The following is an 11,981-nucleotide window of genomic DNA, read 5'->3' as shown; positions in this document are numbered from 1 at the left end:
AGATGATTGGAGGGGTTTGATCGCGAGGCGGGGTGTAGAAGGAGGTGGAAGGAAGGAATTGGAGGTGGGAGGGGGCTCCCTGGGAGTGCGGCAGGAGTAGAGTGGGAGACTTTGGGACCGGAGCGAAGGGTTCTGTTGTCATTGAGGGCAGAGAGGGGTATTGCAGCTGGGAGGGATACTGCTGGTGAGAGAAACTCAAGAGGAAGAGACACGGTGGCACTGGACACTGGAAGTAAGCGGTTAGGGAAGGGGCAGTGTGCTGTGAAAGGAAGAATTGGAGGTAGGGAGTGAGTACTAGACATGAATGAAGTAATGGAACAGGACTTGCGAAGAGGAGGGCGTTTTGCTGGGTAAGGTGAAGGTACAGAGGTGTGAGAGTTCAGGAGGGGGCTTTTGGAGCTAAGGACTGGATTTTCTCTTGGCTGCCTGATCCTCTGATGTAGCTTGGACCTTAAGGAAGGGTTCTTTGGACAGGGAGTTGGGAAAAGGATGGGGGGGGTCAGAATTCTTTAGATCTCCCCAAGAATCTGTATCCTTGGAGGCAGGATGTGACTTTTGGAATAGCATAGTAGGCCTTGGGGTCAGAAAAGCAATGTCCCCAGTAAAAGGTCTACTGAGAGCTGAGAGGAGATGGAAAGTGAGGTAGAAAGGAAGCATCTCCAGGGTGGGGAATTGGAAACAGGCCCAGTTGGGGATATCAGAGTCTTGAAGCTGTAATAGGGAAGGAACTTCGGGGGTGGGGTGTCCCCTGGGTTGGAGAGATTCTTATTGGGAGGGGAAATAGGAAGAGGTGTAGGAAAGAGTTTGGGTGTGAGAGGCAGCGCTCTCCTTCAACTCTATAGGCGCGCTCCTGGCTCTCCTCCCTGCATGCCTCAAGTGCCCCTGACTCTGTCCCTTGACTGTGGCTGCCTGCTGTGGGCCCCTCACCTCTTGCCCTCTCCCTTCCTGCCCAGGACCCTTGTCCAGCTAGGAAGTGGTTTTCCTAGCTCAGCAGAAGGGGTTCTTGGAAGGGAGTGTAATATCCTGTTCTGGTCTGCTTGATTGGTGGGGGGAGGGGAAGAGTATGTGAAGAATGAGGCTCGGGAAGGACAGTGGACGCCCATGAGGGTGGAGGCTTCCACCAGGCATCGCCTCAGGGTTCCCAACTCTGCTTTCTGGCTGTGAGACTCCCTTTATTTGAGCCTCAGTTTCTTCATCTATAAAATGGGCCTGTGTATTCCTGTCTCAAAAAGAACCATCTTTGTTGGGTGGATTTGGACCATTGTTTTGTTTTTTGTTTTTTAAGGTTTATTTATTTATGCATACAGACCTGGGGCACAGGCCAGAGAAGCAGGGGCAGTGAGAGGATTCACCAGAGACAGAGTAGAGAGCAGAATAGGCAGAACGATGGAGCACACTGCTGAGGGGAGAGGTCTGCCGCGCCATGTGGGACAGCTCTGGGGCAGCTCTGGGGCTGGAATCAAACTTTCACTGAAGCGGCTATGGCTTGCATGCAGTGCTATTCTTCAACCCATTGTGCCACCCGGGAGGGCCCTAGACCATAGTTTTTTCCAAAACCCAAAGTCCATGAATTGTAATAGTACTAAGAATGCATATCTCCATAGCATTTAGTGTGTGTTCACCACTGGACATTGCTTGTTTATTCACCTGTTCAGCAGTCTTATAAAGGAGGTGTTCTCATTATGCCCATCATATAGATAGGGGGAAAGGCCCAGAATGGCTGAGTAACTTGCCCACAGCCACACAGCACTGTGTACTGGGATTCACTTAACATTACACTGGCTTTCCAGAACAACAAATTTCCTAGCCATCATTGAGGGTAAGTTGGCTGATCCAGACTGCATGATCCCACCCTTGCTGGGTGCTGCTGTGTAGTTCAACCCCACACCCCTAGGGGGTGCTGTTTTCCAGGCCGGTAATCAGAGGCACCAGGCAGCTAAGTCACTTAACACAGGGCAGCAGATGTTTGGACAACATGTTAGTGTTAGCAGTTCCCGACAAAAGCTAGACACAGAATTATCCTGTGGCCCTGCAGTCAACTAAGGTCTATACCCAAGACAAGTGAAAACATGCACAAACTGAAGTCTCCAGTAGGCAAATCCATAGTGGCAGAAACAGCTGCCAGGGGCTGGGGAAGGGAGACATCTGTGCTGGGTGAGGGGATGTCTTGGGTGGGAGATAAATATTCTAGCATCAGAGAGTAGTGACGTTGGCATAATTGTGTGAATATACTGAGCTCTCAACATGGTGAATGGTTGAATGTCGTGATAAGTGAATGACGTCTCAGTTTCAAAATTAAAGGTAGGAAAAAAGAGCTCATGGCCCAGAGCTCAGATCACAGACGTCTGACACCAGGCGCCTGCGAGGCACCAGCCACGGAAGGACATTTCTTAAACTTGCTTAGCCTCCGAAACTCTAGTAAGGGGGCGTCTAAGAACAGCTCGGGCAATGAGAGACGAGGCTTAGTGGGGCAGACCGCTCAGCCAAGGTCACGGTGTTCCCTCTTGGCTAAACCTGGGACTCGGTCCCAGAGCTGACCCCCGAGTTGGGTCAATGGAACCACTCCACACTGGATCTGGAGCGGGTGGCAGGCTGGATTCTGGGAGCAGGACCTGGGGACTGGATACGGGGGACAGCTGGGCCCCTCTGCTGGTGTTCTCCCTACCTCTCACCGCCTGGCTTCCTGCTGCCCACAGATCCGCTTCATCCTCATCCAGAACCGGGCGGGCAAGACGCGCCTGGCCAAGTGGTACATGCAGTTTGACGACGATGAGAAACAGAAGTTGATCGAGGAGGTGCACGCCGTGGTCACTGTCCGCGACGCCAAGCACACCAACTTTGTGGAGGTGACACCAGCCCCCAGCACCCACCCTGCTTCCTTTTCCTTCTTTTTTTAAAGCTTTTTGTATGCATACAAGAAGTGGGGTGTAGGCCAGAGGTGTGAGAGGATTCCCCAGAGACAAAGTGGGGAGCAGAACACGCAGAGTGATCGAAACCCACTGCTGAGGGGAGCAGCGGGCGGCTCAGAAGAGGTCTGCTGTGCCCTGGGGGTCACTCCCTGGCCAGCCAGGGATCAAACTCTTGCTGCAGTGGCCCAAGACAGCCCTACAGCACCATTCCGCAGCCCTGCGACCCCAGGGGGGCCCCCACCCTGCTTCCTTTTCACCCCTCCTGCCTTAGACCCTCCCTCCTTCCTGCATCCGTCTACTCTTGCTATTTTCCTTCTTTTTGGGGGTGGTTAGCAATGAAAAGTTTCAGGCACAGGAATTAGTTCAACAAGAGAGAGAAGTAGCTGGGCAAGATACATACCCCTACCCGGATTTAATTAGTATTAAGTTTTGCTAATATCATATCTCTTTCTGCTCTTCTACCTCTCACCTCCTTTTTTATTTTTTAAAAAATATTTATTTATTTATGCACACAAGAACTGGGGTAGAGGCCAGAGGTGTGGCAGGTGAGAGGAGTCCCCAGAGACAGTGGGGAGCAGAACAGGTGGATCAACGAAGTACACTGCTGAGGGGAGCAGTGGGGAGACAGGAGAGGTCTGCTGCGCCCTGTGGGTCACTCCCTGGCCGGGATCAAACTCTTGCTGCAGTGGCTGCGGCCAGCTCCATAGTGCTGAGACTTAACCCCTGCACCATCCGGAGGGCCTCACCTCCTCTTTTAGTCACTGTTTTGGCTGGTGCCCCCCAGGCCTCCCTCCTACCCACGCAGGATGCTCTAGTTCAGGCTGTGTCTCAGAAGAGAAAGGCATTTCCTTACGCCCTCACGATATCACTTGGAGACCTGATAAAAAGTCATCGGGTGTCCGTAGGCCCCGACTACCCAGTCAGTACTGAATTGTCTCCCAGATCCTCGAGGCTCTGCCTGCAGAGCGGGTCCAGGATCTCGCACTGCTCCGGGTGCCAACTTGTCTTGGGTCTCTTCATCTACAAGTCTCCCCTTCCGGCCCAAGGCAATGGCCTGGAAAGCGAGCAGGCCAATGGGCCTGCTGTGCGCCAGCCCGGCACTGCCCTAGGTGCTGGGGACACGGCCGGGAACCTTGCCACAAGTCCCTGGCCTGGGGGGCGGGGTTTGACCACCTCGTCAGTGACAGGCCAGTGGTGAAGTCATGTCTCCGCGAGAAGGGAAGCAGCTGTGGAGGATGGAGGTGCTGGAATGTCCCGGGGGCTGGGCAGTGGGGAGTTCAGGACCACATGAGCCAGTCAGGACGACTCCATTGAGAAGGGGACCTTTGGGCCCAGACCTGAGGAGTTGAAGTCGTGAAGGGTGATGTATTGAAAGAGAGGAATTGTCCAGGTCCCGAACAGCAAGTGCAGAGGCCTCGCGGCGGGAACATCCTGGGGCATTTCTAGAATAGCAAATGGCCACCCAGGCATCTCGGCCGCTCACCCTCTCATTGTTTCATTCGTTCTGTGGCTCTCTGTGGCCTCTGGAGGAGTCCGCGTAATGCGTGTTCCCTGGCAACTGGATTCCTCTCCCGGGGCTGGTTTAATAAATCTACTGCCTTCATGGCTTAAAATAATGCCGACGAGTTGTCTTAAGCTGTCGGGTCAGGTGTCCAAAGTGGTCCACTGTCCGGGCTCCTTCTGGGACTCTCTGAGAATGTTGTCCGGCTTCTCTGGCTTCTCGAAGCCCTGACTTCCTGGCCCATGGCTGCTTCTCTGGCATCAGAGCCTGAGCACCGGGCCTTGAAAGCTTCTCTCTGACCCACGCTACTGACTCCCACTTCCCTCAGGGGGATCCTCATGATGACATTGCACTTGGCCTGGCTCACCGGCATCACCCTCCGTCTCAGAACCCCTCAATCTCATCTGTAGAGTCCCTTTTGCTACGTAAAGTCACATAATGGCAAGTGCCAGGCATTAGGAGTTGGCCATCTCTGGAAAGGCTTTATTCTGCCTGGCACAGCCTCACCCTCCCTCCTGGGGCTCCCAACTGAGAGGGAAGACAGACCTGTCCCCAGAACCTGAAGTGCCCAGGGTGGGGATGTGTGCCAGTGGCTGGGGGTTGGAGAGACCCCAGAGCCCTCTGATGCCCGGAAATGTGAAGCACAGGGCAGAGCTAGGAGCCCCAGAGGTGGCAGCCAGAGGGACGATTTCACAAAGTGGGCCGCTCGGTCAGATCCCGCCTAGGCAGCGGCGGCCAGCTGGTGCTTCTCCAGGTGCTCTCAGGCGCCCATCTTGAACTCACTTTCCAGAGAGGGTTCTTCCAATATTCCATCCCTGTGTCAGCTTTAAAAATAGGCGGCACCTGGTGCTTCGACCCCGCTGGCGCAGGGGTTAAGTCTCAGCACTGTGAAGCTGTGTCCCCGGCAGGGGGTGATGCACAAGGCGCAGCAGGCCTCTCCTGTCTCCCCCCTGCTCCCCTCAGCTGTGGATTTCAGTAGATCCGCCTGTCTGCTCCCCACTCTGTCTCTGGGGAATCTTCTCACTCTCACAACTCTGGCCTTGTAAGTATAAAAAAATAAAATAAATTTAAAAGGTAGCACATGCATCCCGGTACACGCTTGTGTACCCAGGGGCTGTTTGCAGGCATTGTTGTTGTATTATTAGAAAGCAAAAAAACTTGGAAATGATCAATAGGACCTGCTGGAAACAAGGAATAAAAGATCTGAGGGCTGAGGTCGGTTTTGCCATTGCCACAAGGTGGCGCTGCGTGCTTGCCTAGTGTGAGCTGGGGTTTTTTGTTTGGCTAAAGATGGTTACTTTGGAAGCCAGTTTGCATGTCTCTGTGTACATCTTTCTCTTTATCCACTTACAAACACAAGAAAATTAGAGTCAGCTTCCAGTCCATGCACCATCACCTGTGGGCCCTGTGTCGGAGGTGCTGGGGTGCCCCGCGCCTTCCAGCTCAGGAGGGCAGGGCTGGGATTGGTGACGGGTGATTCTGTCAGCACCAGTGCTCCTGGAGTTTGCAGTGTTATGGAATGAGTCTGTCCCACACGAAGGGATGACTCCCTCTAGAGGCCACAGGGACCCCCAGGCTCCCTCCCAGCTCCCATTCCCCCAGAGAACCATTCACCACTCACTCCTGTTCATCCTCCGGGTTATAATTCCGTTGCTCCCTCCTCCAGGAAGCCCTCTGGGCCTCCTAGTTGGGTCAAAGGCCCCGTTTAGTCCCCCACACTCTGGGAAGATCTCTGGATGGCACATCACACACATACACACCCCAGGGGTCCCTGTCTGTCCCCAGCAGAGGCTCAGGCCCAGAGCTGGGTCTCAGGAGCCAGGAGAGGATGGACTGACTTCGTGTTTCAGCACCCTCCTGCCTCCGCCAGGGCCTTGGGTCCTGGGCACGTGCTGTCATCAGGCACTGACGGCCTCTCTGTCCCTACAGTTCCGGAACTTTAAGATCATTTACCGACGCTACGCTGGCCTCTACTTCTGCATCTGCGTGGACGTCAACGACAACAACCTAGCCTACCTGGAGGCCATCCACAACTTCGTGGAGGTGCGCCCTACGGCCGGCAGGACGGGTGGGGGCGTCCCCGGCACCATGTCACCCCAGCAGTGGGGGCGCTGTCCCCACCTGGCCCATCTTTTTTGTCTTTGGATCTGTGCCAGCCACTGCTGTCTGCGGGTCTGTGTCCCCGACTCAGCCTCCCTGGCCCTGAACCTCTCAAGTCCCCCTTCTCCTGTGCCCCGGCCTATCTCTCTCCCCATCTTTTGATTTTGTCACCTGAAGTCTGTCTTCCTCCTCCCAGCCTGTCTTTAGCACCATTTGTGTCTCCCTCCCTGTCCCTCCGTATGTCCCTGGGCCTCATGCTCTCCCTCCCTTCTCCCGCTCTGCTCTCCCACTGCCTCGGTCTCTCCCTGTCTTTGTCATCTTGGGAGATGATCTTTGCCCCAGTCGCTGTCCCTGCACTCCCCTGCCCTCCCGCCCCGGCATCTCTCCGCATGGCTGCTTGTCTGACCACCTGTCTCCATCCTCCAGGTCTTAAATGAGTATTTCCACAACGTCTGTGAACTGGACCTGGTCTTCAACTTCTACAAGGTGAGGAGGGGCTGGAGGGTGGGCTGGGGCCCCTCAGGGCCCCAGTGCCTTGGGCCTGCCTGTTTCCTGACCCCAGTATCCCGGGCACGGAGCAGGCCGGCGCCCCAGGCCCCTCTCTCCTTGGCTCTGTGTCCTGACTGTCCTCCCCTCAGGTTTACACGGTGGTGGACGAAATGTTCCTGGCGGGCGAGATCCGCGAGACCAGCCAGACGAAGGTGCTGAAGCAGCTGCTCATGCTGCAGTCCCTGGAGTGAGACCCTGCCTCCTGGCCCGGCTCCCATCCCAGGCTGGGCCCACCCCAGCAACCCCTCCCTCAGCTGCGCGGGAGGAAGGGACCCAGCTGGGCCTGGGCCACAAGAGAGGAGACTGCACCCCCTGCCTCTGGGTCCCAGCCGCGGGCAGAGGCCACCCCGTGTGTGACGAGTAACCGTGCCGTTGTCGTGTGATGCTGTGCGTGCGCGTGCGTGGAGCCCCCAATAAACCTGTGGTCCTGCCTGGCCATGTGTGTTTGAGTCCTTCCTGGGGGCCTCTCACAGACCTCCTTGCACTTAGGACATCCGTCCATCAGCCAGTCAACAAACACTGCATTTGCTCAGCCAGGCTGAGCCCAGATACAATTTGTACCTGCTCCTACTGCCAGAGGGTCCGTGAGTCTGAACGTATGTTATGGGGGGGCGTTGGCAACCCAATAGAGAGTGAGATATTGGGTCCTCCAGGGAAGGTGGCCAGAGGCCCATGGACCTGAGGCTCAGGAGGGGGTTGCGGGGAGCGTTTCCACCGGGGAAAGGAGCAGCAGGACCGGGGCCGGTAGAGCACAACAGGCAGGGAGAGACGCCTGGCCACGGCGCCTGATTCCAGGGGCCCGGGAGGCCCCTCGGAGGGGTGACTACGAGGCTGGAGGTTATAGGGGAAGAGTGTCCCAAGCAGATGGAACAGCAAGAGCAGAAGCCCCGAGGCAGAACATGGGAGGGGCCAGCTGCAGCGGGACAACAGGGAGAGGGAGGGAGGAGTGCACAGTTTGTGGGGTGAGGGGGCTCACGCAGGGCTGGCCAGCTGCTGGGTTTATTCTGTGAGATGGGGGCTTTTGTTTTGGGGGGCTTCTGCCAGTAGCCTGTGAGATGCTGTGTTTGGAGGGTTTGGGGTGGGTAGTAACAGCTTTATTGAAGCAGCTCTCATCCTAGACAACTCGCTCACTTAGGGTTTGACTAGACCCACCCACAGTTGTGTTAACCAGCATCACCATCTGGAAACATCTCCCCCCCCACACACACACACACACACAATAGTTCTTGCCCGAGAGGGCCCCTGTGTCTGCTCAGGCACCGTTGCCTAAGAAACAGAACAAAACACACCTGAAGCCCACAGTGCTGCCCCGCTCCCCCAGCCCCAGGCAGCTCCTGCGCTGCTTCCTGTGTCAGGGGGAAGTGTCTACACTAGACATTTCCCAAAGCCAATCAGAGAATGGTGTCGGGTGCACCCACGCGCCCCAGGGCTGCCAGGATGTGGGATAAGGGGAACCTTATCACCAGTGGTGGGAATGTGGACTGGTGTAGCAATGTTGAAGAGTGACCTGGGTTTGCCTTAAAGAAAAAGAAGACTGTAGATGCCATGCGACTCCGCAGCCCCGCTCCTGGGCATTCACCCAAGGAGCGCGGAAGGACCGTCGTAAAATTAACAGCCCTGCCGTGTTTATCTCGGCTTGCCTTACGCAGCCTGGACCCAGAAGCAAGTGGGGTGCCCAGTGGAGGCCTGGATGGAGAAGACCTGGGAGACAAGGTGCCAGCGGGCTCCCTCTGGCGGACTCCCTGGCCACTGGATCTGGGAGAGGGGGCAGGGGTGAGCTGCCACCTTCCCTTACCAGCCAGCCGCCAGGCTTCCCACGCCAGAGCCAGAGTCACCGAGAGAGGTGGAGGCCTCTGGAGAGACCCCCCCACTTCCTTGGCCACCCCACCCCCTTCCTGCCCGCCCTTCCCAGCCCTCCTGGCAGTGAGCCAGCGCCCCTGTGCCAGGATACCCCCACCCCTCCCTTTCCGCCATCTTCCCACTTCCCCTTCCATTTCCATTGGCATAAAGCCAGGTTGTAATATTGTCATTTGAAAAGACACCCCTCCCTTGCCTTCCCCCCAGGAAAGTGAGACTATCTCCCGCAGGAAAAAGGGTTCGTGGTGGAGGAAAACCAGATTTTCACAAGGCGTTGGATATTGAAATGTAAAGCTGTGCACCCCGCCCCACACCAGACTTCCGATTGTGAGAACATTGTGATGGAGAGGTGCCGGTCTTCCCAGGTGGCACAGCAGGTTAAAGCAGTGCACTAGGAAGCTGCCCACAGCCTCTGTAGCTCGAGTTCGACCCACAGGGCGCAGCAGGCCTCTCCTGTGTCCCTGCTGCTCTCCTCAGCAGTGTGTTTCAATCTGCCTGTTCTGCTCCCCACTTTGTCTCTGGTGAATCCTCTCACTCCCTGTACCTATACCCCAGTTCTTGTGTGCATATCGGAATAAAAATCAATCTTAAAAAAAGATAGTCATCTATAAGGCGAAAGGCCTGGCATGTGCCCTTCCCTCGCCACTCGCAGAAGTAACCAGTCGCCAACCCCGTGCACTCCGTGGCCTTGAACTTCTAACTCCCAAACTATGAGATAACACTTTTCTGTTATTTAGGCTCCCCCAGTCTTAGGGGACTGACTTCTATTTTTTTTTTTAAGATTTGTTTATTTATGCTTGCAGAGCTGGGGTACAGGCCAGAGGTGCAGGGGCAGTGAGAGGATTCACCAGAGACAGTGGGGAGCAGAACAGGCAGATCCACTGAGATACACTGGTGAGGGGAACAGCGGGGAGACAGGAGAGGTCTGCTGCGCCCTGGGGGTCACCCCCCGACCAGGGATTGAACTCGTGCTGCAGGGGCTGCAGATAGTTCATATTGCTGTGCTTCAACTGGTTGTGCCACCAGGGAGAGCCTAGAATATATTCCTTAGAGTTCATTGGTGTTTAGCCAAGCTGGTTACTATGGAGAGAAGAAAAAGAAATAAATATATTTGCAGAATTCTTCAAGAAGGTCATGTCAGCTAAAAATTTGTTCTTGCCAGTTGTTTTTAGTTGTTGTTTTTCCCTAAGATAAAAGTTATGTAAGGCAGTTTGGGGCAAAAGATGGAGTCAATTTTATTTCTTAACTTCCCTTTTCACGGAAATAAATACATGTGGGTCAACAAAGCTACAGGGAAAGGCAAGGTAATTTTGAGGACAAACGAGAGGCCTCCCCCAGCTAGAAATCAAAATCATTTTTGTTCAGCCTCAGCAACTGAGAGTACATGGTATTTGCACAAGATTCAACAAGCAGATTAAGAAAGAACAGAGAGCCCAGAAACAGACCCACACATCAATGGACGTCTGATAAGAGAGGAAAGTCACTCTCAGATAATGGGAGAAGGAGGTGGCTTATCCAGTAAGGGGCGGTTCTCTGCCTCACACCATCCACAAAAATCAGCCACCACGACCAACCACTAATGGTGCAAAGCAAAACCTTTGGAAGAAAGTCAGGGGAAGAATGCCTTTGCATGAGCCGTTTTCTCTGCTGGGGAGTTCTCTATCCTCCTTCTGGATGTGCATGGCTCACAGTCTCGCCTCCTTTGGGTCTTTGTTCAACAAATATTCAACAAATAACACCCTCTCATCAAACCTTCCTGACCGCACCATATAATGTAACTATCCTCTTCAAACACCATATTTTCCTATATTTCAACCTATTATAGATTTTTTTTACCTCTCCCCAGTGTATTTAGCACCACTTGCCATATTTTCTATGACTAGAGCACCAGCTCCCCACAGGACAAGGTCAGCTTCACCACTTACTTCCATAACTAAAAGAGCAAATGGGACCTCTCTGGTGGGACAGTGGTTAAGTCTCAGCACTGTGAAGCCGTCCACAGTCACTGCAGTGAGGTCACTCCCCGGCCAGGGAGTGACCCCCAGGGCGCAGCAGACCTCTCCTGTCTCCCCGCTGCTCCCCTCAGCAGTGGATTTCCGTCCGTCTGCCTGCTCTGCTCCCTACTCTGCCTCTGGTCAGTCCTCTCACCCCCCACACTTCTGACCTGTATCTCAGTTCTGTATGCACAAATAAATCAATCTTAAACAGACACACACACCACAGATTTTCTTTGTAGGGCATCTCCCAGCCTTCTCGCATTGAGGAACACTAGTGCACTAGGCACTAGGTCTGGGATCACTTTATATTTTATCTATTTATTTTTTAAAAGATTTGTTTTATTCACTTATCCATACAAGAATTATGGTACAAGTCAGAAAGGTGGGGTGTGTGAGAGGATTCACCAGAGACTGAGTGGGGATCAGAACAGACAGATTGACTGAAACATGCTGCTGAGTGAGGGGAGCAGTGGGGAGAGAGGAGAGGTCTGCTGCGCCCTGTGGGTCACTCCTGCTGCAGTGGCTGTAGACAGCTTCATAGTGCTGAGACTTAACCCTTTGCACCACCAGGGAGGCCTGGTCTGGGGTCACTTTAAACAGCAAAATCGCAACAAAAGTCCAAAGAGGCAAAGGCAGTGGGAAAGATGCCGCTTAACACCAGGTTTCTGGGGCCAAGAGAGGATGAAGATGGCTTCCGGGAATGAAGGATTCTGGCGCTGTGAAAATCTAGCAGGCTGCTCTGCACCCTGCCCCCTGGTGCCTGGGGTGACACCTTCTTGTAATGCTCTCTGGGGAGCCCCAGCCCCCAGCTCCAACAATGAGTCTCCGACTTTTGCAGCAGAGTAGAGACACCTCCCCCCAACCCCTGGTCAGAAAGCTTTCTGCGCTGCACCAGCGTATAAAGACTGCATGGTGTGTGCTGTTCCCCTCCCGTGTGTTCCCGGGCTTTGGGGGGACATTCTGCCCTCATCCTCGCCACTTCTGGGGGCCCCTTGCTCTTGCATGCTTCTCCCTTTCCTGCGTCTGCCAGTTTCACGTCGCCCACGACCAGCTTTTCTGAGCGGATTC

At 54.6% G+C, this 11,981-nt stretch overlaps 1 protein-coding gene across 1 annotated transcript in view; it reads left to right on the top strand.

The window, feature by feature from the left end:
* The window catches only part of AP2S1 (adaptor-related protein complex 2, sigma 1 subunit), a 7,967-nt gene extending 472 nt beyond the window's left edge, over positions 1 to 7,495 (top strand). The window contains exons 2-5 of the mRNA XM_004694228.2: positions 2,697 to 2,846; positions 6,340 to 6,453; positions 6,937 to 6,996; positions 7,149 to 7,495. Coding sequence (XP_004694285.1) covers positions 2,697 to 2,846; positions 6,340 to 6,453; positions 6,937 to 6,996; positions 7,149 to 7,250 — 426 coding nt within the window. The 3' untranslated portion in view covers positions 7,251 to 7,495. The remainder of the gene's footprint in view (positions 1 to 2,696; positions 2,847 to 6,339; positions 6,454 to 6,936; positions 6,997 to 7,148) is intronic.
* The last annotated feature ends 4,486 nt before the right edge of the window (positions 7,496 to 11,981 follow it).

This window comes from Condylura cristata, unplaced genomic scaffold (genome assembly GCF_000260355.1).
Source record: "Condylura cristata isolate star-nosed mole 26May11 unplaced genomic scaffold, ConCri1.0 scaffold00041, whole genome shotgun sequence".
NCBI lineage: Eukaryota > Metazoa > Chordata > Mammalia > Eulipotyphla > Talpidae > Condylura > Condylura cristata.
This window is presented reverse-complemented; position numbering and strand designations above follow the sequence as displayed.